Source organism: Strix uralensis, chromosome 7, assembly GCF_047716275.1.
Source record: "Strix uralensis isolate ZFMK-TIS-50842 chromosome 7, bStrUra1, whole genome shotgun sequence".
Classification (NCBI taxonomy): domain Eukaryota; kingdom Metazoa; phylum Chordata; class Aves; order Strigiformes; family Strigidae; genus Strix; species Strix uralensis.
In genome coordinates, this window is record NC_133978.1 from 4,788,602 (window position 1) to 4,807,935 (window position 19,334).

Consider the following 19,334-nt stretch of genomic DNA (forward strand, 5'->3'; position numbering starts at 1 on the left):
AAACCCTGGGCCAAAGAGGAGGTCTTACTGCAGTCTGAAGGAGTGATGGCAATAGTCCTCTCACCCTCTTGGTGCAGCGGCTGCTCTGACGTGGTCTGAGAAATTAGAGACCCCAGGCAAAAAAAATTAAAAAATTTGCAGGAAAAGCTTGTGGTGTTTCACAACTGTTAAAAAAGCAGATGCTTTGGTGTCATCATGAGAGGTGACTTCTCCCAGTTCTCCTGAGCCTGCTGCCTCCAAATTGCCATCTCCTTCCCACGCTGGTGGCAAGGTCTGGATTTCTCATCAGGAGACTCTATTTGATGCTGTGAACATGCTGGTAATGTCACACTAATTTGTAGCATTAGTCCTTCTGGTGCACATAGGAGGAAGAAGAGGTAGAGATGGAGTCCTGTCCTTGTCTTGATTACCTTCCTGGAAAGGGTCTTCCTGCAGCAGTGGATGAACCGCAGGGGATATGCAGCTGGAAGCCCTCTTGAACATGCTGTTGGCCGTCAAAGAGCAGAGCTTGGGTTGTGCCAGCTGCTGACCTGCCTCGGGCTCCTTGTCTGGAGCTGCGCGGCAGTGTGGGTGGAATACCAGGTTTTGTTTCGTTTTTCTAGACCCTTCCTGGCAAAGTGACTGTGTCCAAAGGCATTGGTGAGAGGACCTTTTTTGGCATGTTGGCAGAGGGGGAGACTCACTGGACTCCCCCTTGGTGGGAAGGAGTTGTGAGATCGATGGAGTAGCCCTGCTCTAGGGGTGCTCGTTCCAGCTCCTTCCCCCTTTCCCTGGCTCCCTGCTTTTCACACGTCTTTGGGATGGACATTTGCTTTCTGCAGAAGTCCCCATGGCTGCCACGTCCTTGCCTGGTTGTGTTGCATGGCACAAGGTGCAGGTGCTTCTCACCCCCCGGGGACTGTCCTCTCATTGGGTTGCTGGGATAGTAACACTTTGCTTACCTTTGCCTCTTTTCCTCAAAACAAAGTCCTTTTAGATCCCTATCACCCATTGTCAGCTCAGGGCTACATGCAATGAAGGACCAGACCATGGCGCCTCCAATACTTGCTCGTGGTGTGTGTTCATTGATAGTATCTAAGCAGCTGCTGAGGTGATGGCAAATACCTGCTGGCTCTTTAGCCACTGCTGTAGGGTGTGCGTGCCAGCTGGGAAGCATCTGTCCTGCTCACGCCTGTCCTGAAGCTGAGCTGAAGGCAGAGGTGGTCCTGCCCCAAAGACCCTGCAGCCTAAATCAACAGCCAGGAGGAAGGAAGCCTTTGATGATGAAGTCCTCCAATTCACAGGGACCTGGGAATGGAGCCTAAATGTCAAGCCTGTGCTTAGCTTGATGCCTCAACTCTCCTTACATTTGTGTGCCCAATTAGCAGTGGGGACGGCGCTGAATCTGGCTCGCTAACCCGTGCGGTTCTCTTAGCCCAGGCTATTTCCATGCTGGCAAGCCAACCACGCTCCGTCACCACATTCCCACCAGACACGGCTCATACCTCCCCCTTTGTCGTGTCACCTCCCCTTGGCCAGTAAACCAGACCAGTGTCTGGTCTGGCACGGCACTGGTTAAGCTGGTTGCAAGTCCTTGCAAAGCGTTGTGGTCTTGTGGCGTAGCTCTCCTCTGTTGCAGGTCCAAGTTGAGCCCTGAGGAGGTTTACAAAAACTTCTTGGTGCTGGCAACAGCCCTGCTCATGGCATCTCCTGATGGGAATGGGAGCAGTCATGGCCACGCAGGGAAATTTTGGAAAGCTGATGCTATTGTTGCTTTGGGAATTGAGGGAGGCTGAAAGGTGTGAAGGGGAAGGGCCAGGACGGACAGCTCAGCGGCACTGCCCTCACATGTGGGTTGCAAATAAACCCCTGCCCTTCAAAGAGAAATGCCTCTGGGTGCTGGACAGATGGGTTGTAAATTATTAATCGTTGCTGCTGAAGCCCTGTCTAAACCAGAAGAGAGTGCTGTGTCCCTCTGGAGTGGGCAGGCACAGAGGGTTTTCTGGCCCAGGCTGAAGGATGCTTTTGCTTAGATTTAATTTTTTGCCCTGTAATCACCTACGGTTGGCCTTTGAGCAGGCTGGTGGTGGTCCATGTAGAAGGTCAGAGAGGCTGAAAGCAGGTAGGAAATGTCCGTAAAGAATAATAAAGTGCATTTGGAGGAAGCAAGAGACTGGCTGGTGTCCTGCCAGTGTGGTGAGGACATGCCACTTCTCTGTGTGTGTCTGGTAAGCGTTTGCAGGCTAATGTAGTCTTTACCAATGAAGTATTTTGCAGGTAATATTTCTTGCCATCGTTCTCCCATGGAGAATCCCTTATACTACTTCCAGTTCTCGGTGGGGTGGTCTTAATTATGAGAGATCAGTGTCTGCCTTCCTGAGCATCCACCTTTTCATATTCCTTTGTCCCGTCTCCTGCCTAGACATCCAGAGCCACTTTAGTTGGGAATGTGTCCCATTTTCATCCTAGACAAAATATATTTGCTCTCCCCTTGTACAGAAAAATTGCCACATCTTTACTCTTTCTTGTGGAAAGTTTCATGGGGGAAAAAAAAAATTACTTAGAAATGGTTTATCCAGAATTTGACTCATTACTGTATGGTTAAACCCAATTATCTGATTCTCTCTCTCAAACTCTTAGTTTGGCCTGTTACCTGACACTTTCCTTCTGACTGCAGTACCCATTGCGCAAGTCATTTCTCCACTCTCTTTCTTAAGGTGTTTTAGTTTATTTGTTCATTGGAGTAAGACTTGTTGACCACTTGAATGTGGGGAAGATGAAGAGCAAACACTTCCCCCAGTAAATAAAACCCTGAGTGTATTTATTGAAGTTGCTTTGAGAAGATCCTTGTCATTGTGGAGGCTTCTCTGAGGTTACGTGGTGCTTTACAGGCAGAAGTGAACTTGCTCTGCATGTAATGAGAATCAGGTATTTATTTAATCTTTGGCTTTTTGCTCAGCAACTTGGGTTCATCTGACCTCCTTCACTTGGAGCACAGGCAAAAACACATCCATCGCTTCCCACAAAGTACTGTCTGAGTGAGCCCTTCAAAGGTTTGTGTCTGGGCTTGTTTTGAAAAATTAAATTATTGTGACGAGAGAAGTTTCCTTCAGAAGTTCCGTTGCAGGTGGACACCCTGGAAAATCTCTGCTCAGCTGATAAATAGAAATATCAAGGGAAATGCTCACCCCAAACCCCCTTGTTTTTGCCTTATGCCTGGGGTGATGGTAACTTCTGGGTGTCCAGCAGTGCGGCAGCCGCCCATCCCTTGTCCCATCAGACATCCGATCCACTCAGTGCACCCACAGAGTCAGCTGCTGTTGACTTTAGGGCAGAGCTGTAGGAAACCTTTTATTTTTTGTTATAATCTATTGTCTTTGGCTAGCTGCGTGGTGCTGAGACCCACCCACTTGTTCGTCTTGGCAATTAAGCTGAGAGCAATCCCATCATTTCCTCTCCATCGTCTTCCAGGGCAATTAGTTGCAAGTCGCTGGCTTGGTGTGGAGGAAGTGGCCCATGAGAATGGTGGCACATGGGCTCTGTGGACCCCATGTTTTGGCCAGGGTGTGTGCAGGAGGGCAGGCACAAGGGTGTGCATCTACCCTCAGCTCATCAGCACCCCTCTCCTGCTGCAGCTCAGCCTCCCTCTTCCTCACTGAGCTTTCCTCTTCCAGCATCCCTATCCCCAGGGCAGAGTTATCCAGCATGGTCCTGCCCTGCTTTTGCCTCTCGGATCTGTAAGTCCTTTCTTTGTGCTAACTTCCTTCCCCTTGATGCCAAAAAGGGTCAGTCCTTAAAAAAATATATAAAAAAATTGTGGAGAGTAAATTCTTGAAGGTGCCAAGGAATTAATTGAATTGGGCAGAAATAATGTGAGAAAAAATGAAAAATAAACCAAACTCAAGGTGATGCATTGCTGAATGGTGGGGGAAGGCTTCCCTGCCCACAGCTGCCCCACTGCACTGCACTTGATCGAGGGCTGGGGGCTGGGGAGGTGCATGGTCCTCCCCGGCCCTGTCTGGTGGGGGGGTGCCCCCGTGCCTGGGGCTGGTGTGGGTGCATGTGCGGGTGCATGGCAGGGGTCCCCGTAGCCTGCGGTGAGCGAGGCTTGGTTTTTGGTGGGGCTCTGGGGGACACCTCATGCTTTTCAGTCCCTCCCTTTCTTTTTAATAAAGAAGAATGCAGGGGTGCTGTTTCTGGGCTGGGGAGGTGGTGGTCACTGACAGCAATAAAGGACCCATGGGTTCCTTTGCTGCCCTCTCACTGGCCCAGACGCGTTAGCACGAGGGCAAAGAGATGGTGGCGAGGCTAGCGTAACCTCACCTGCTTTTGGCACTGGCAGCCAGGATGGTTGTACTGGTGAGCAAGTCCTTGGGCTGCCATCCAGGTGACCTGGGCAGCTCCTCCTCTTCAGTGCCTTCCTCTTTATTTTCTCCTCCTGTTGCAGTGAAGCCAGGCTGCAGGGTTTTTTTTTAATTTTTCATGTTTTCCCCCCTCTCTCAACGGTTTTTCTCTCTCCTCTCTTCCTCTGTCCTTCCCTTCTCTCTTGCCCCAGGCTACGCGCCGGTGACAGGGATGTGCCACCCTCTCCGCAGCTGCACCCTCAACCACGAAGATGGCTTCTCCTCGGCATTCGTCGTCGCCCACGAGACTGGCCACGTGTAAGTCATGGGGGCAGAGCTGGTTGTCCCCTTCGGCACAGGGACAAGCGTGGTGGTGCCCCTTTCTTTGCAAAAGGGACTTCCTGCTGGCGCAGGCGTGCGTACCACCACGGCATGCAATGGGGCTGGTGTAAATCCTCCGGGAACCTGACTTTACACCAGCTTTTCCCACCAGATTAGGCATGGAACACGATGGCCAGGGCAACCGCTGTGCTGATGAGACCAGCATGGGGAGCATCATGGCGCCGCTGGTCCAGGCTGCCTTCCACCGCTACCACTGGTCCCGCTGCAGCAAGCAGGAGCTTAACCGCTACATTCAGTAAGTCGGTTTAACCAGGAGGGGATGTTCCCCCTTTGGACGGCGTGACTGCCTGCATTTTGTACTCCGCAGCTCCTGTGTGAAGCAGGCAGTGGGCAGGTCCCCATTGGTGTAGCTTGTTTTGGCCAAAATAGCAAAAACGGGTCCTGGGGAGGTTATTTTCACTTTTTCTTCTACTAACAGCTTTGGTTCCTTGCATGAGGCTGAACAGGTTTGGGACTGCGGAGGCTGGAGGCAAATAGGAGCCTGTTAAAAGCTGGAGATGTCAACAGAGCAATAGTTTGTAGAAGCTCTGTGCAGGTGGAGCCCAGATCCAGATCTCAAATATTTTTGCCATTTGATTTGGGCAGCCTGTGTGGTTTCCCCTTTAGGCTATAAAATGTTTTGTGCTGCGTAAAAAAAAAAAAAAAGTATAAACAGGCCAGGAGCTTTCTGTGTGTTGGGGCCAAGAAGAGCAGCAGGAGGACCCACTAGCACCAAGGGGCTCTGTCCCCGAGGGAGCTGCAGGCAGAGGTGGGATGCTTGTCTTTGGGGGACTCTGCACAGCTGCTCTTTGCTGGAAACATGTTTTCCAGTGTTGTGTAGTTAGCATCACAGAATCACAGAATCATCAAGGTTGGAAAAGACCTTGAAGATCATCCAGTCCAACCATTAACCTCACACTGACCGTTATCAACTCCACCAGATCCCTCAGCACTGGGTCAACCCGACTCTTCAACCCTTCCAGGGATGGGACTCCACCACTGCAAGATAATTCGGATTTCTTGATATCTGAATTTGGAGAGAGGGCTGAAGGTGAGGGATGGGGTGAAGGAGGGAAATCCTCCATACCTGACTCTGCTTTGCCTCTGCCCTGCATCTCTGCAGCTCCTATGACTGCCTCCTGGATGACCCCTTTGAGCATCAGTGGCCCACGTTACCCGAGCTGCCGGGCATTAACTACTCCATGGACGAGCAGTGCCGCTTCGACTTCGGTGTGGGCTACAAAACGTGCACGGCGGTGAGTACGGGTTGCATGACCGCATTGCCCGCCACCCCTGGGACCCCCAACCAGGTGCCGTGGGGGCGAGGAGGGGTGCTGTGAGCCTGCTGGGACTCCCCGCTGCTGTCCCAGCCCAGCTCCTCTGTGCTCCCCAGTTCCGCACCTTCGACCCCTGCAAGCAGCTGTGGTGCAGCCACCCGGACAACCCCTACTTCTGCAAGACCAAGAAGGGGCCACCCTTGGATGGGACCGAGTGCTCTCCGGGCAAGGTAGGGGCTGGTCTTGCCTGCCCCCTCCTTGGGAGGGAACAGGGACACCCTCGAGGGCAGCAGTTGGTGGGTGCCTGGTTTTTAGCTGGTATTACTCCTTATTTTCCCCAGTTTGTGCTCAGATGAGGACTTTGTTTTTCTTCTGGTCTGCCTGCTTCTGCATGTATATGTTGGAAAAACTGGTGGCCGATGTAGGTTTTGGGTGGTTCTCTGCTGGAGAATAGCTGGGCATAAAATATCCAACAATTTTTGATGAGTTTCTGTGTAAATCCCAGCAATCTTGCTGAAAATGCAGACTCCTTGAGTGCTTGAATGAGGGTTTGCCAAAAGCTTCCAAAATGAGGCTTTTTGAGACGTGTACAGACGTGTTCCATGTTGTGCTGCCACTGCAACATGTGGACTGGAAGGCCCACGGGCTGGTCAGCGTTTTGGCCCTTGGGGGACCTTCCCTGCATCTGTCATGGTGGTGACTGAAGGCACACTTGGCTTTTCCCCAGGGCTGGAGTTAAAGCCTGGGTCTGGGTGCCCATGAGGTGACACCGCAGCTTTGTCAGGCATTGTATATGTGTGTGTGGAGCTCTGGATTTCACTTACCAAAATGCCCAGCAGCTTGCTGCTGCGCTCCGTGCAAAGTTTGGGTTTATCCCCCCTGTGCCAGTGGGGAGGCGTCCCCAGGGCTGATCCAGTCCCAGACCCAGGTGTAATTCAGTGCCTGCCCGAGGATCTGCATGGGTAGAAAGAGGGAGTTTGGCTGGAGAGAGAAAACCAGTCCAGGAACTAAAATATACGGTCTTATGGAAAGAAAACCAAAGGGATTTGTTTTGCAGAGGGATCTTTGCATGCTCCAGGCTTGTGCCTTCAGCAGCCTTTTGCATGGGTTTGTCCTTCCACATCCACGTTTCTCCGTCTGTGCAGCTGAGTGGCTTGTGTGTCATGTCTGGAGCAAATCACTCCTTCTCTGTTGCCCGCTTTTCCAGCTATGATTTAAAAAAACAAACCACTTGTGAGCGAATAAACCCCGGAGAGAAACATGACGATGTAACTCAGCTGCCAGCTTCCCAGCTGATATAAACCACCACTGTCCAGGCTCTTCTATGCCAGGTTCAAGCACAGATGTGTTGGGAGCCTGCCCTGCTTGTCCCTGCTCCTCCGCTGCATTTTCTGCTGCCAGTCCCTGCTGTGGAGCTGTGCTGGGCTCTTGCAGCGAAACTGCGGGCTGCTGGTGCTCCTGAATTGGTCGTGAAACATGTAGCTTGGTGGTCCCCAAACCAGACTGTTGTCACCAAACGGGATAAAAGAACTTATCAACACCAGTGTGATGTAGATAAGCAGACACTCCTTTATTAACAGCCCGGTGCGTAGGGGAGTTGTCTCACCAACAACGCACACCTAGCTCATGTAACATGCTGATTATAAAGGATACAGTGGTACATATTAATCAAGTTTTCATACATAAACGTTAACTCCCATAACTCATTTTCTTATTCCCACCCCTTTCCGGTCATGTGCACTTGAGTCCTGAAATGAGTCGGGGGGCTGCTTTTGTGACCACCATGGATTACTGACTCAAAAGAAAGACCCTCCAATGCCCTTGACCCAAGGACTTTGGCTCATGTTACAATTTTGACATGCTTCAAGGCCCTTTCACACTGTGTCTTTTAAAACACCTGGTGTATCCTTTTAGAACACCTGGTCTACAGGGCAATAAATCGTCCTTACCAAACAGCCTAACCATAGTACTTGGTCATGAATCTTATTCTTTGAGTAGAAATTTGGTTAATGATTATTACCAGCCTATGTGGCCTTAGCCTGGGACTTTACAAAGGACTTTGTAGCAGCATAACTGGTTGCATGGTTACTCTAAATCATTCCTTATTTAAAACCACATCACCAAAAATCATTAAAATCAGCTCAAATTAATAACAAATCAGTGACACTGTCACATGCCCAGGGACCGCTCCTGGTCCTGCTTCCCATGGGAGGGACGTGCCTGAGAGCATGATGAAGAGCACCTTCCTCCTGTGCTTTGCAAACCGCGAGCTGTTTTTGTAGTGCTGTGGGTGCAGGAGGGCTCTCTTTGCTGGTGCCGAGTGCTTTGGAAGAGGCAGGCGTTGAGTTCACCCCTCTTCCTCCTCCCTTCCAGTGGTGCTTCAAGGGTCACTGCATCTGGAAGACGTCTGAGCAGCCTTACAGCCAGGACGGCAGCTGGAGCTCCTGGTCCAAATTCGGCTCGTGCTCCAGGACCTGCGGGGGAGGCGTGCGCTCGCGCAGCCGGAACTGTAACAACCCGCCGTACGTTTGGCCTCCACCTCCCTCCTTTTAGCGGGGTGAAACTGGAAGTGACAGAGAGCCAGAGGTTCCTCACTCTTCCCCTTGTGCGCTCAGTCGACAGGGATGGGATATTGCTCCTCTGTGGGCTGTGCCGTGCATTTGGGTGCTGAACAGCATCCCCCCCCCAAACGCTCTTTTAACCCACCTGCTTTATTTTCCAGACCGGCGTACGGTGGGCGCCACTGCCCGGGAGCCACCTACGAGTACCAAGTGTGCAATGCCGAGGAGTGCCCGGGGCCCTACCAGGATTTCCGTGCCCAGCAGTGCTCCAAGCGCAACTCCTACTACACCCACCAGAACAGCAAGCACGCCTGGCTTCCCTACGAGCATCACGACGGTGAGCGGCAGTGGGTCCTAGCAAAGGAGCAGTAGCCAAATTGCCTTCCCTCCCAGAGGACGCCGCGCTGGTGGCCATCACCGTGGGATGGAGACTGTGCCAGCTGCACAGATGTTGGGTTGTGGAAAGCTCCTGGGCTGGAAACTAGAGTGTAATAAGCCAGCACCAAGCAGCCAGATCTTTAAAATCAATTTCTTGTGTTTGCCCTCAGGTGTCATGTAGAGAAACCCAGCCGTTGCTCTGGTTCCTGCTGTCTCAGAGCGCAGCAGGGGTGGGCTGAGAAGATCAGCCCGTGTTGAAACTTCTCCTTGCTCCTCCCGCGCTAGTAAGAGGAGAGCCCCTTGGTAGCCAGAGATAATTCTGTCTGCGCTACTTTAAAAGTCTTATCTCCACTTTCTGTGTGCTTTGGCACACAGAGGACTTGTTTTCCATAGAGGTGGTGGTGGGGGTGATGATGCTCCCTGCTCGCTCCCGGAGCCGCAGTGGGGAGCATGCTGCTCTGGGCTGGGGTGGGAGCCAGGTCCACCTGCCTGGCACGGTATTCCTTGTGCGTGCAGCCAAGTGCCTGGCATTGTGATGTTACGTAGCGTGTCCCGTCCAGGCTCTTAATTTCCCGAGTGCACTGGGCAAAGGTGCAGGCTCTTGAGCAGCAAACGGAGGTGGCAGAATAAGGCACATGAGTAGCCTGGGCTTTGGAATTCTCACTGTGCTCAGGGGTACAACAGCTGAGATGGGTTTCTGTCTTCAATCACTCTAATGTATTCCCACAAACCCCTTTTTTCCTCCCTCTTTTTCCTCTTTACTTCTTATTTTGCTGCAGATGCTCAGAAGTGCGAGCTGATCTGCCGGTCCGAGGGGACGGGGGACGTGGTGTTCATGAATCAGGTCGTTCACGACGGTACCCGGTGCAGCTACCGAGACCCCTACAGCATCTGCGTCCGGGGCGAGTGCGTGGTGAGGAGCTGATGGCTGCTGCACAATTGTCCCTGTCCTTTGCCTGCCCAGGAGAGAGCTAGTGCATCCCCTTGACCCACGATGCCTTGGGGACACACATTTTAGCCCGGGGACTGACCCTGTGTGCAGTAAAGGGCTATGGGAATGGCAAAGCGATGGGGTGGGCTGCAGGGATGTAACCCCATGCTTGTCTTCTCTTCCCCACGGGTGACAGCACGTTGGCTGTGACAAGGAGGTCGGCTCCCTGAAGCAGGATGACAAGTGCGGGGTCTGCGGGGGGGACAACTCCCACTGCCGGACGGTGAAGGGCACGTTGGCCAAGACCCCCAAGCAGCTGGGTGAGCGGGCTGGGTGGGTTGGGGAGCGGGTTCCATCTGGGTCAGCTGGATTCACAGGTGGCTGTGAGCGGGTATGCGTCCGGTTGGAGCAAACCTGCTCTTTCTCTTCCCTCCATCCTTCCTCTCTTCCTCCCTCCCTTTCAGCGGGTGTTTTGAAGATGTTTGAGATTCCAGCTGGGGCGAGGCACCTTCAGATAGAAGAGATGGAGCCCGCATCCCACAGCATCGGTGAGTATGCCGTAGTTTGCCTCTCCTTTCACCCACTACCCTTTTCTCAGCCCTATTCTGACAATTCCCACCCAAAGGGTCTTATCCAGGTCGTTCCAGCCCTTCAAAGGCAGTGACCAGAGGAAATGACATTGAAATACCTCCTTTCTCCTCCAGCTGTTAAGAATCAAGCCACGGGTAACTTCATCCTTAATGCCAAGGGTAAAGAAGCCAAAAGCCAAGTGTTCATTGAGATGGGCTTGGAGTGGGAATACACCATTGAACATGGCAAGGAGAGCCTGAAAACCAGTGGCCCTCTGCACGAGGCCATCAGCGTTTTGGTAAGCCTGGCTGACCCATCCTCTGGGGGTGCTGGGGATGGCCATCACCCAGCGGTGCAGAGAGGGAGGGTGGTCTGAGATGGAATGTAGGAGGGGATGGAAGGACTTTGGCAGAGAAAGGACGTAGGGCATATCATTAAAACCAGGGAAATGAGCTAGCCAAAAGCAAGGGTTAGTGAGTTGCGTGCAAGAATGGCATAAGGACACGTTGCTCGGGTGCTTGCCTTTGAATCCGGCTGCATTTTGCTCTGTGCAGCAATTGCTCATGACTCCATGTCTCATTTTAGTTATATGGTATTTGAGGGAGTTAGGGATTGGGTTCCCTGGGCACCCAGGGAAGGGGAGGTCTGCACTCCCGTCCATCCCTGTGGCCGGTGCTGGCTTTGGGTGTAGACTGTGGTCCTGCAGGTCAGAGGAGAGACCAAGGACACCTGACCTAAGGCTGGAGTTTGGATGTTTGGGCAGCATTTTTGTCCACAACTGGAGAGGTACATTCCTGAAGGGTAGACTCTGTGTTCAGAGCCCACCTAATCATGTTGGAGCTAGTAACAGGGTTTGTTTCTCCTACTCTTGTGTGTACCGTACCACGCAGTCATTGTTCACTTCTTTTTTCTTTGATGGCCTCCTCTTCCCTTCCCTCTTCTATGGCATCGCTCTTTCCTCTCCTTCCCCCTCTCCAATTGTCCTTTCTCTGCCTGCAGGTCATCCCTCAGGAGGAGGAGGCAAGGAGCAGCCTGATGTACCGGTACATCATCCACGAAGACCTGCTGCCCATGATTGGAAACAACAACGTCCTGCTTGAGGAGATGGATTCCTATGAATGGGCCCTCAAGAGCTGGTCTCAGTGCTCCAAGGCGTGTGGAGGAGGTAGCTTTCCCTTCGTAGCAGACTACAGCGTGGGCTTGGGAGGATGCTTGGGTATGTTAGGCAGTGCGTGAGCCCTTTGGGGCATCTCTGGCTTGGAAACGTGCAGGTGCTGTTTTAAAGTGTTTCTCCCCAAGATCACACATCGCAAGGCTTTAGACCTAGACCTGGTACTGTTTGGAGGCCTGGCTTTCTTCTCCATACCCATGTTCTTCACACCTCTGTAATTTGGGGGTTCTACCACATGGGAATGTGAGCATTAAAAACCATTATTGCAGAGAAGTTTAGCTGAGCATTTTAGCCAGATTTCTTATGAAAATAGGCTTATGTGATTGTGTGTGTACCTTTGTCTGTCTATCCACGTACCTGCTTTGATTTTTTTAATTCCTCGGCTGTTTTTAACTGGATTTGAGTCAAGGAGTAGTGGTCTTGCAGATGACTGCTCCTAAAGCTTGTGTGGAAATAGGTGTGGACACACCAGTAGGTTCTGTGATGGAGGGCAGGTAGCACACACGAGCTCCTGGCAGAGTTACTGATGGATTTTTCCCTCTGGGAGGAAGCGTGTGTGCCCACATGCTGGCATTGGGGGCTTTGCTGATGAAAGCCTTGCCAGTGGGATCTGACTTTGAAGCTGGCCCTGCTCTGAGCAGGAGGTGGACCAGAGACCTCCAGAGGTCACTTCCAACCTACCTGACTCTCCAATAATGGAGAAGACCTCACACTTCCACCTTGCAGCTGGAAGATTTTGGGACTGGCAGAGCTGGAAAGTGAGCTCTTGCTGGCTCTGTGGCCCTTGCTGCAGCAGGGCTCCCGGCAGCGCAGCAGGCAGCTCATGGCTAAGGCTGGCTTAGCCCCAGTCTGGTCTACTCCCAAGCAAGCACAGCTTATTTGGCAAATTACAGCAGTGCTTTGGCTGGGCTTGTGATGTGCTGCTTTTTTTTACCCCCATCTAGAGAAATAAAGCCAAATCTGTAGCTTGCTAAGTGCTCGTGACTGTGTCTCCACCAGGAAACTCTCATGTCTTGACTTGGGTTTTTGGGAGACCAGCTTGGGGGAGGGATGGGGGGGACACTGAGTCTGCTTTGCCCCTCTCTGTGTGTGCACCCCACGGCCTGGGTGACCCCAAGAGGCTGGGGGGTCCAGCACCCACATGAGCATCCTCTGCAAGCCTGGGTGAAGGACTGCTTGGGTCCCATCTGAGTGGTGACATCTGAGAGCACACATCCCATCCCGGCAGGGATGCAGGAGAAGGAGGTGGGAAGCCGGTGAGACCCCTGCCCCCGTTGCCTCACCGCCTATGCTCTGTCCCCGCCAGGCATCCAGTACACCAAGTACGGCTGCCGGCGGAAAAGCGACAACCGAATGGTGCATAGAAACTTCTGTGACAACGGCAAGAAGCCGAAGCCGATCCGGCGGCGCTGTAACCTCCAGGAATGCTCCCAGCCAGCGTAAGTCCCCCCCAGCCAGCCCGGGGTGCTCTCATCCCCTCTACGGGAGTATTTGGGGCTGTGCTGGGAGCGCGCCGGCCTCTTCCCAGTGTGGGCATCGCCTCTAGTGCCTTCACCGTGTCCATCTTCCCCCCCACCCCTCTCCCCTGCAGCTGGGTGGCCGAGGAGTGGGGTGCCTGCAGCAGGTCCTGCGGCAAGCTGGGGGTGCAGGCGCGGGCGGTGCAGTGTGTGCAGCGCCTGCAGGACGGCACCAACCGCACCCTGCACACCAAGTACTGCCCCGGGCAGCGCCCCGAGACGCGCCGGCCCTGCAGCCGCCTGCCCTGCCCTGCACAGTGGAGGACGGGCGCCTGGTCGGAGGTGAGCTGGGGAGAGGGCCTCGGGGTGGAGAAAGCCCCCCAGCCACACGGCGGGGTTGAGAGGAGGGGTGTAGGAGCTGGGTGTGAAGGCCGGGTGCTTGTAGAGCAGGCTGGTCTCATAGGGATGGAGATAAGGGTACAAGAGCCAGCGATGTTTTCACCGAGGTTTGTGGGGAAACTCAAAATGAGACAGGGGATAGCATCCCTGTGCAGGCTGGTGGAGAGCGGGGCGGCGGCGTGCTGAAGAGGAGGGGAGAAAGCCTTTATTAGGCAGCAATATCCACCCGAGGAGTCATCATCTGAAAATACTTGCAAATCCCCCTCCGGGGTGGCTGTCGGGGTGTGCGGGCTCCCCCCACCCCAGCCCTGACTGTCTGTCTGTGTGTCTGTCTGGGCACAGTGCTCGGCCAGCTGTGGGGAAGGCGTCCAGCAGCGGCAGGTGGTGTGCAAAGGCAGCGAGGGCGGCGGGCACTGCGAGGGCGACAAGCCGGAGGCCGTCCAGGGCTGCCACCTGGCCCTCTGCCCAGGTGAGAGGAGGAGGAGGAGCAGGAGGGGTCACTCGGAGGGGGGCATGTGCCAGTGGGGACCAACCTTGATGCATGCCTCCAGCCCATCTCGGCTTCAGGAGGATGCCAGCAAAGAAGGACGGGTTGAACATCCCTGATGCTGCTGGCAGAGAAAGGGTTAAACGCCAGCCAAAATGTTACACTTCGCTGTTCTTGACCCTGATATTTGCTGTAGGTGGTTTTGGGTTTTCTGGCAGTTAGGGGATGCGGTGAGCTGAGGGTATGATGGAGATGGACACCCTGGAGTTCATCTTGGCCCAGCACTTAAGTCACCCAAAACACCCCAACTGGGTGCTCCCCAAGGGACCTCGTTTTTAAGGAGATCCCTTGAAACAAAAAAATCCCCCACCAAAACATCCTCCTAAGGTATTCTGAGTGCCCCCAACCTCCCGTGGCGGCTGGGCATCGTGGTGCTCTCTCCACAGGGAAGCTCTCCGGCATCACCGCCGGCGCCGACACCGGTGACCACAGCACGCCCAAAGGGCAGCGGGTGCCCCAGGATGGGGCCAAAAACCCCGTTAGCAAGATCTCCTCCAGTAAGTGTCCCTGCTTGGGTAAGGGCGACGCTTCCCGGGATAACCCTCCCTGCAGCTCCCTGCGGGAAAGAGGGGCTGCTCAAAGGGAGGGGGCACATCCAGCACTGATTCTGGGGAGTTTTACCCTCCACTGCTGCATCCCTGAGCATCTGCTTGCAAAGCCTGCTGCTCGGTTGCCATCTTGTGGAGTCTGGGATCTTACAGTTTCCACTGCCTTTGGCCAGGCAACCGTGTTGCACTCCGCTTTGCCTCCTGGATTTTATGCCCTTTCCTTTTTACCTGGAACTTTTATCAGCCTGCCGTGTTTACCCAAGCAGGGAGATGGCTTCTGGCTTTTGCCCCTTGCTCCAAGCAAGGCGTTGCTTAGAGCGCTTCATAGCTGGGGTGAGCTGCATCGTGATCTGATTTAAGATGCTGGTTTGGAGGACCCCTTGCTCTGTCTTTTTTCTGCCATGCACACAAACCTTGAGCGCTCTGGCTTCATTTTCCAACTCCCTTACCCCCCCTTCCTATACAAGCGTTACCAAAATTGCTGCCCTGGGGCAGAGAGCAATAGTAGGTTTGGGGACAGCAAGGGGGACACCTTGTTGCCTTTGGGACTGTTGGAAGGGTGCAGGGGTGGGAGCCTAATGCCATCTTCATCTTTCGTGCTGTCTGACGCTGCTCTGTCCCTCTCCAGGGGAGCCTTGCCTGGGGGACAAGTCCATCTTTTGCCAGATGGAGGTCCTGGCTCGCTACTGCTCCATCCCTGGCTACAACAAACTCTGCTGTGAATCCTGTGGCAAGAAAGCCTCCTCCACCACTGGTTCACCCCCCACCACTGGTCCCAGCTCTTCCCCGGGAACCGCTGCTCCCAGCCCTGCTCTGCCACTCTCCCCCCGCCCCACTGCCCCTGCCCGGGGGGGACCCGGGGGGGACCCCACCCCGGCGCCTCAGGCTGGGCCAGCCGCTGGTGGAGGGATGCCTGGCAGTGGCGCTTTCCCTGGGGGGCTGCCAGCCCCGAGCGAGCTGGGCAGGGGCCAGGCAGCCAGGTAACCTGCTCGGGAACACCTCGCCGAGGGGCAGGGGAAGCCTTTCGCCTCCCTCCCTCCCTTCCTCCCTCACTCTCCTCTTCCCCCTCTTTTTCCTCTCCCCCCCATTTCCACTGATGGTTTTCATGGGTGGCACTGCCAGGTTTGGAAATGACCTGGCTCACGCAGAAATTCCCGGGAAAACCACTTTTCTTCTCATGATCCCCCCACCCACCCCCTCCCCCCGCCCTCCCAACTGTGGCACGTTTTTTTTTGACAGTGCCACGGAAAAAAGGTGAAAAGGAGCAAAAAAAGCAACAGCAGCTTGGCTGCAGGTAGACGAGCTGCTTCCTCCCAAGGTGCTAAAAAGATTTGAGGGGAGGGCTTTAATGTTGCTTTTTCTTTCCCCCTGCCCCAAGCAACAACACAAGATGTGCTGGAGAGGAGGGTCCTGGCTCCACGGTTCAGCCCCGGTGCTCGGAGCTTGGCGGTAGCAATGGGAGGATGCTGGGGATCTGGGAGGGGCAAGCAACTGGAGGGAGGTGGTGAGATGGTGGGGAGAAATGTTGGGAGATGCCCAAACCGCTGCCCTGGGCTGTCCCTGTTTTGGGGTAGAGAGTTTGGGAAACGCGTCTGGGGGAAGATGGAGCATGAAAACCGTAGACCAGCTTCTGTGCTGTATTGCGGGATAGTCAGGAGATGGTCCAGGCAACTCTAACACGAGCAATAAGAACAAGGTCAAAGACCAAATATACATGTGAAAAATGCCTGTCACCTGGTGGTGACTTTTTAGCCAATACTGCCCTTGGCCAGCCTTGAGCTGGCACTGATGCCCAGCCTCTGCAGGACCACCAGCCTGACCCCTGCACCCTTGTACCCAGTGCCTGTGGGGCATCAACACTTTCGGAGGGAAATGGGGACGGCTGGGAAGCTGGGAGTGGATTTTAGGGGCAGTTACAAAGAAAGGAGAGAGGAAGATTCATCTACGTCTTTTTTGTCACATGGGAGGGGGTGAAAGGGGGGTGATTAATGCCGTTAAAAAAATATTGTGCCAAGTACTAAACCTATGCACAGCACTTTAGGAGCCTAGGGCTGTGTGCAGCTTGCTTGGTGTCAGGTCAGCTCCAGGCACAGGGTCTGCCCGGAGGAGTTACTGAACTCGAAACCTCCCCAGGGCGGGGTCAGGCAGCCCGCTGTGGGTGTCCCCAAGGAGTCTGCCGTGGTTTTGGTGCTTAGGGGTGGGCAGCCTCCCAGCTGAGGGCATCCAGCACCTCTGGGTGTGGTGATGGGGGAAGGTGGGCTTCTGTGGGGGATAAGCACAGGCAGGGAGGAGGTTTTGGGGACAGAGAGGTGGAGTCTGAGGAAGGCAAGGCTTGACAGATAGACCAGTTCAGCATCAGAAAGCGGGGTCTCTCGGGAGCACGTGCTGGCCCTGATGGTGCTGTTTCCCTGGCCATCTGATGGGCAGGACAGGGCATCTCCAGGGGCAGTGTTTGGGAAGCTCTTCAGGTGTCTGGGGCTTGCTGGCGAGGTGGCCCACAGTGCTCGGCATGTACCGAGAGCCTGTGGGTTTTAGGGCACGCTGCTCTTTGAGCCTGGTGCTTTCAGTGCTGTCAGTGCTGAGGAAGAGCGCTGCATCCATAGCACTTGTGTGGCTGCAAGAAACTTGAGGTTGGGGCATTTTGGAGGAGCTCACATCATTGTGCAAGCTCCCCTCAGCCTTTGCTGGGCTGGTGTGGATTGCAGCAGGGGAGACGTTGAATTACACACTTTAATTGAAAAGAATGGAGACCGCTGTGCATTCCTGGTGCTTTAAGCATTGGACTCCCTCTGCAATGCTCCCCTGGAGCTACCCAACACTACAAAAAGGGCTGAAGAGATGGTAAGAGGGCAGCTTGTACACCCTCCTGCCCCGGGATCGCCTCTGAGTCAAGGCTGGACGAGCATTTATCTACCTACTCTTAAAAGCACCTGAGGCTGGAGATCCCCAGCCTCCTGGGTGCTGCCCTTCAGCATTAAGTGGGCTTCATGAAAGATGGAACAAAGCCACACATCTGTCTGAGCCAAGCAACCAGCACACCTCGTGGGAACGGACAGACGGAGGGATGCCTACGAAATGCTGCGGCGGGGTGCCCAGGTCCGAGGCGTGCAGGTATTGGTACCCACAGGATCGATGAGATACTGTGGGCGTACCAGGCTGGGATTTATTCCTTGGACTGCTGCCACTACCGCCATGCCCCTTGCCAGCCTATCCGCCAGCACTGCCCTCCGTGGGAGTGCCAGCATTTATTTATTGTGCCAAAGATAACTCTTTGTTTACTCTTCAAGGAGCATCTCTCCCCAGCGGTGCAGGGCGGGAGGGCTGGGGCTGGTGCAGGCTGTGCCTCAGCCCCCTCCTGCTACTGGGACAGCCCTGGACTGGCTTGGGGCAGAACTGAGCTTGCTTCACCTTCCCCTGCCCCAAGCAAGGCTGTTCAGCCCCCTTGAGTAGCCTTGGAGGCATTGAATAAAAAAAAAACCCTTCTCCCCCTGAAAAATGGGCTGTAATGTCTGCAGGGTGCAGTATGTGTGCATGTGTGCTCACTCCTTCCTCCCAAATTCTCAGCTGCACCCCTCCCTTCAGTGCTGTCCTGGGCATTAGTGCTTTATTGCATTAGGAATATTTGCAGTGGTTCCTTGCTATACCTCGGAGGAGAGCTGTGGCTCAGGACTGGCCCAGCCCCCTTGCACTCCACAACCAGGGTCCCCGGGGGGTGCTTCGGGGCAAGGGGGCTGCGCTGCAGGTGCTAACCCCCGCCTCTGGCCGAGAGAGGGGGGCGAGATTTAAAGCAGGGTGCGATAAACCCCCCTTTGCCACCTGTGGATGCTCTGGGGCGGTGATGCTGCAGGGCTGGGACCCGGCACTGGGTGTTTATTCCAGGTGAGCACAAGAAGGTGAGCACACACTGAGGTTGGGCCGCTGCTTGCCGTGCTGGTGCCACAGTGCATGGAAAGCTGCGGTGTGGGGATGGAGCGATGCGACGGCCCAGCTCCCAGCAGGGATTTGGTCCTGTCTCCAGGAGGAGAGGGTGCATCTGGTCCCTCGAGTCCTCCTGGGCCGGGTAGATGCACCAAGTCATTCCTGTGATGTAATCTTGTCCAGTGTTATGATGATGTATAAAGTTTTGTACATACGAGATTCAGAGCTTTTTAACTTTTAATATTTATTAATTTTGTTGGGTTCTCTTTTTTTTTTTTTTTTTGAACTCTAACATAATGTAAAAAAAAAATAAATCCACATCAAAATCTTTCTGTTGATTTATTTGTGGGATGGGTGTGCGAAGGGGGGGAAACACGACTTATCTGTGTGTGGTTGTTGAAATGGTTTTCACACAGTGAGCCGCCACCTCTATTTTATTTCAACTCAGCCACTCTTTATCAGCTAGAGTTTCACATAATTGTTTTGAGATGATTTTTTCTTCCCCTTAAATAAGCCAAAGACCCAGCAAAACCCATGATGTATAAATTACAAGCACCCTGCAATGGCTGTAATAACATTTCATGACACCCAGCTGCTTGGCTTGTTTCTAGCTGTGGTTGGCAGCGTGTTTATGGCACAATGTACTGAGGGTGCAGGATAGTATTGAGATCACTGGATCCATCCCTGCTGCAAAGGGCTGGGGGTGTGGGGTGGCTGGTCATCTGGGGATCCTCCTAGGACTAAATCCACTGGGGGTTTTATGCTGCAGGTCTGCAGTGATGAGCTCCCGTGAATGCATGGGCCTGGAGGGCATGATGCTGCATGACAGGGTTGTGGGGCTGAGTCCCACCCTGCTGCTGCCTATCTCCATGAG

The 19,334-nt window shown here is 54.0% G+C and overlaps 1 protein-coding gene across 2 annotated transcripts in view; it reads left to right on the top strand.

The window, feature by feature from the left end:
• The window catches only part of ADAMTS14 (ADAM metallopeptidase with thrombospondin type 1 motif 14), a 38,654-nt gene extending 19,865 nt beyond the window's left edge, over positions 1-18,789 (top strand). For both annotated transcript variants that reach the window (XM_074874220.1, XM_074874221.1), the window contains exons 7-22: positions 4,535-4,640; positions 4,816-4,959; positions 5,827-5,959; positions 6,097-6,210; positions 8,354-8,502; positions 8,703-8,878; positions 9,699-9,832; positions 10,047-10,170; positions 10,315-10,398; positions 10,555-10,718; positions 11,420-11,585; positions 12,898-13,030; positions 13,183-13,390; positions 13,790-13,916; positions 14,381-14,491; positions 15,171-18,789. In XM_074874220.1, the coding sequence (XP_074730321.1) occupies positions 4,535-4,640; positions 4,816-4,959; positions 5,827-5,959; positions 6,097-6,210; positions 8,354-8,502; positions 8,703-8,878; positions 9,699-9,832; positions 10,047-10,170; positions 10,315-10,398; positions 10,555-10,718; positions 11,420-11,585; positions 12,898-13,030; positions 13,183-13,390; positions 13,790-13,916; positions 14,381-14,491; positions 15,171-15,526 (2,429 nt within the window). In that variant the 3' untranslated portion in view covers positions 15,527-18,789. The remainder of the gene's footprint in view (positions 1-4,534; positions 4,641-4,815; positions 4,960-5,826; positions 5,960-6,096; positions 6,211-8,353; positions 8,503-8,702; positions 8,879-9,698; positions 9,833-10,046; positions 10,171-10,314; positions 10,399-10,554; positions 10,719-11,419; positions 11,586-12,897; positions 13,031-13,182; positions 13,391-13,789; positions 13,917-14,380; positions 14,492-15,170) is intronic.
• Positions 18,790-19,334: the final 545 nt, after the last annotated feature.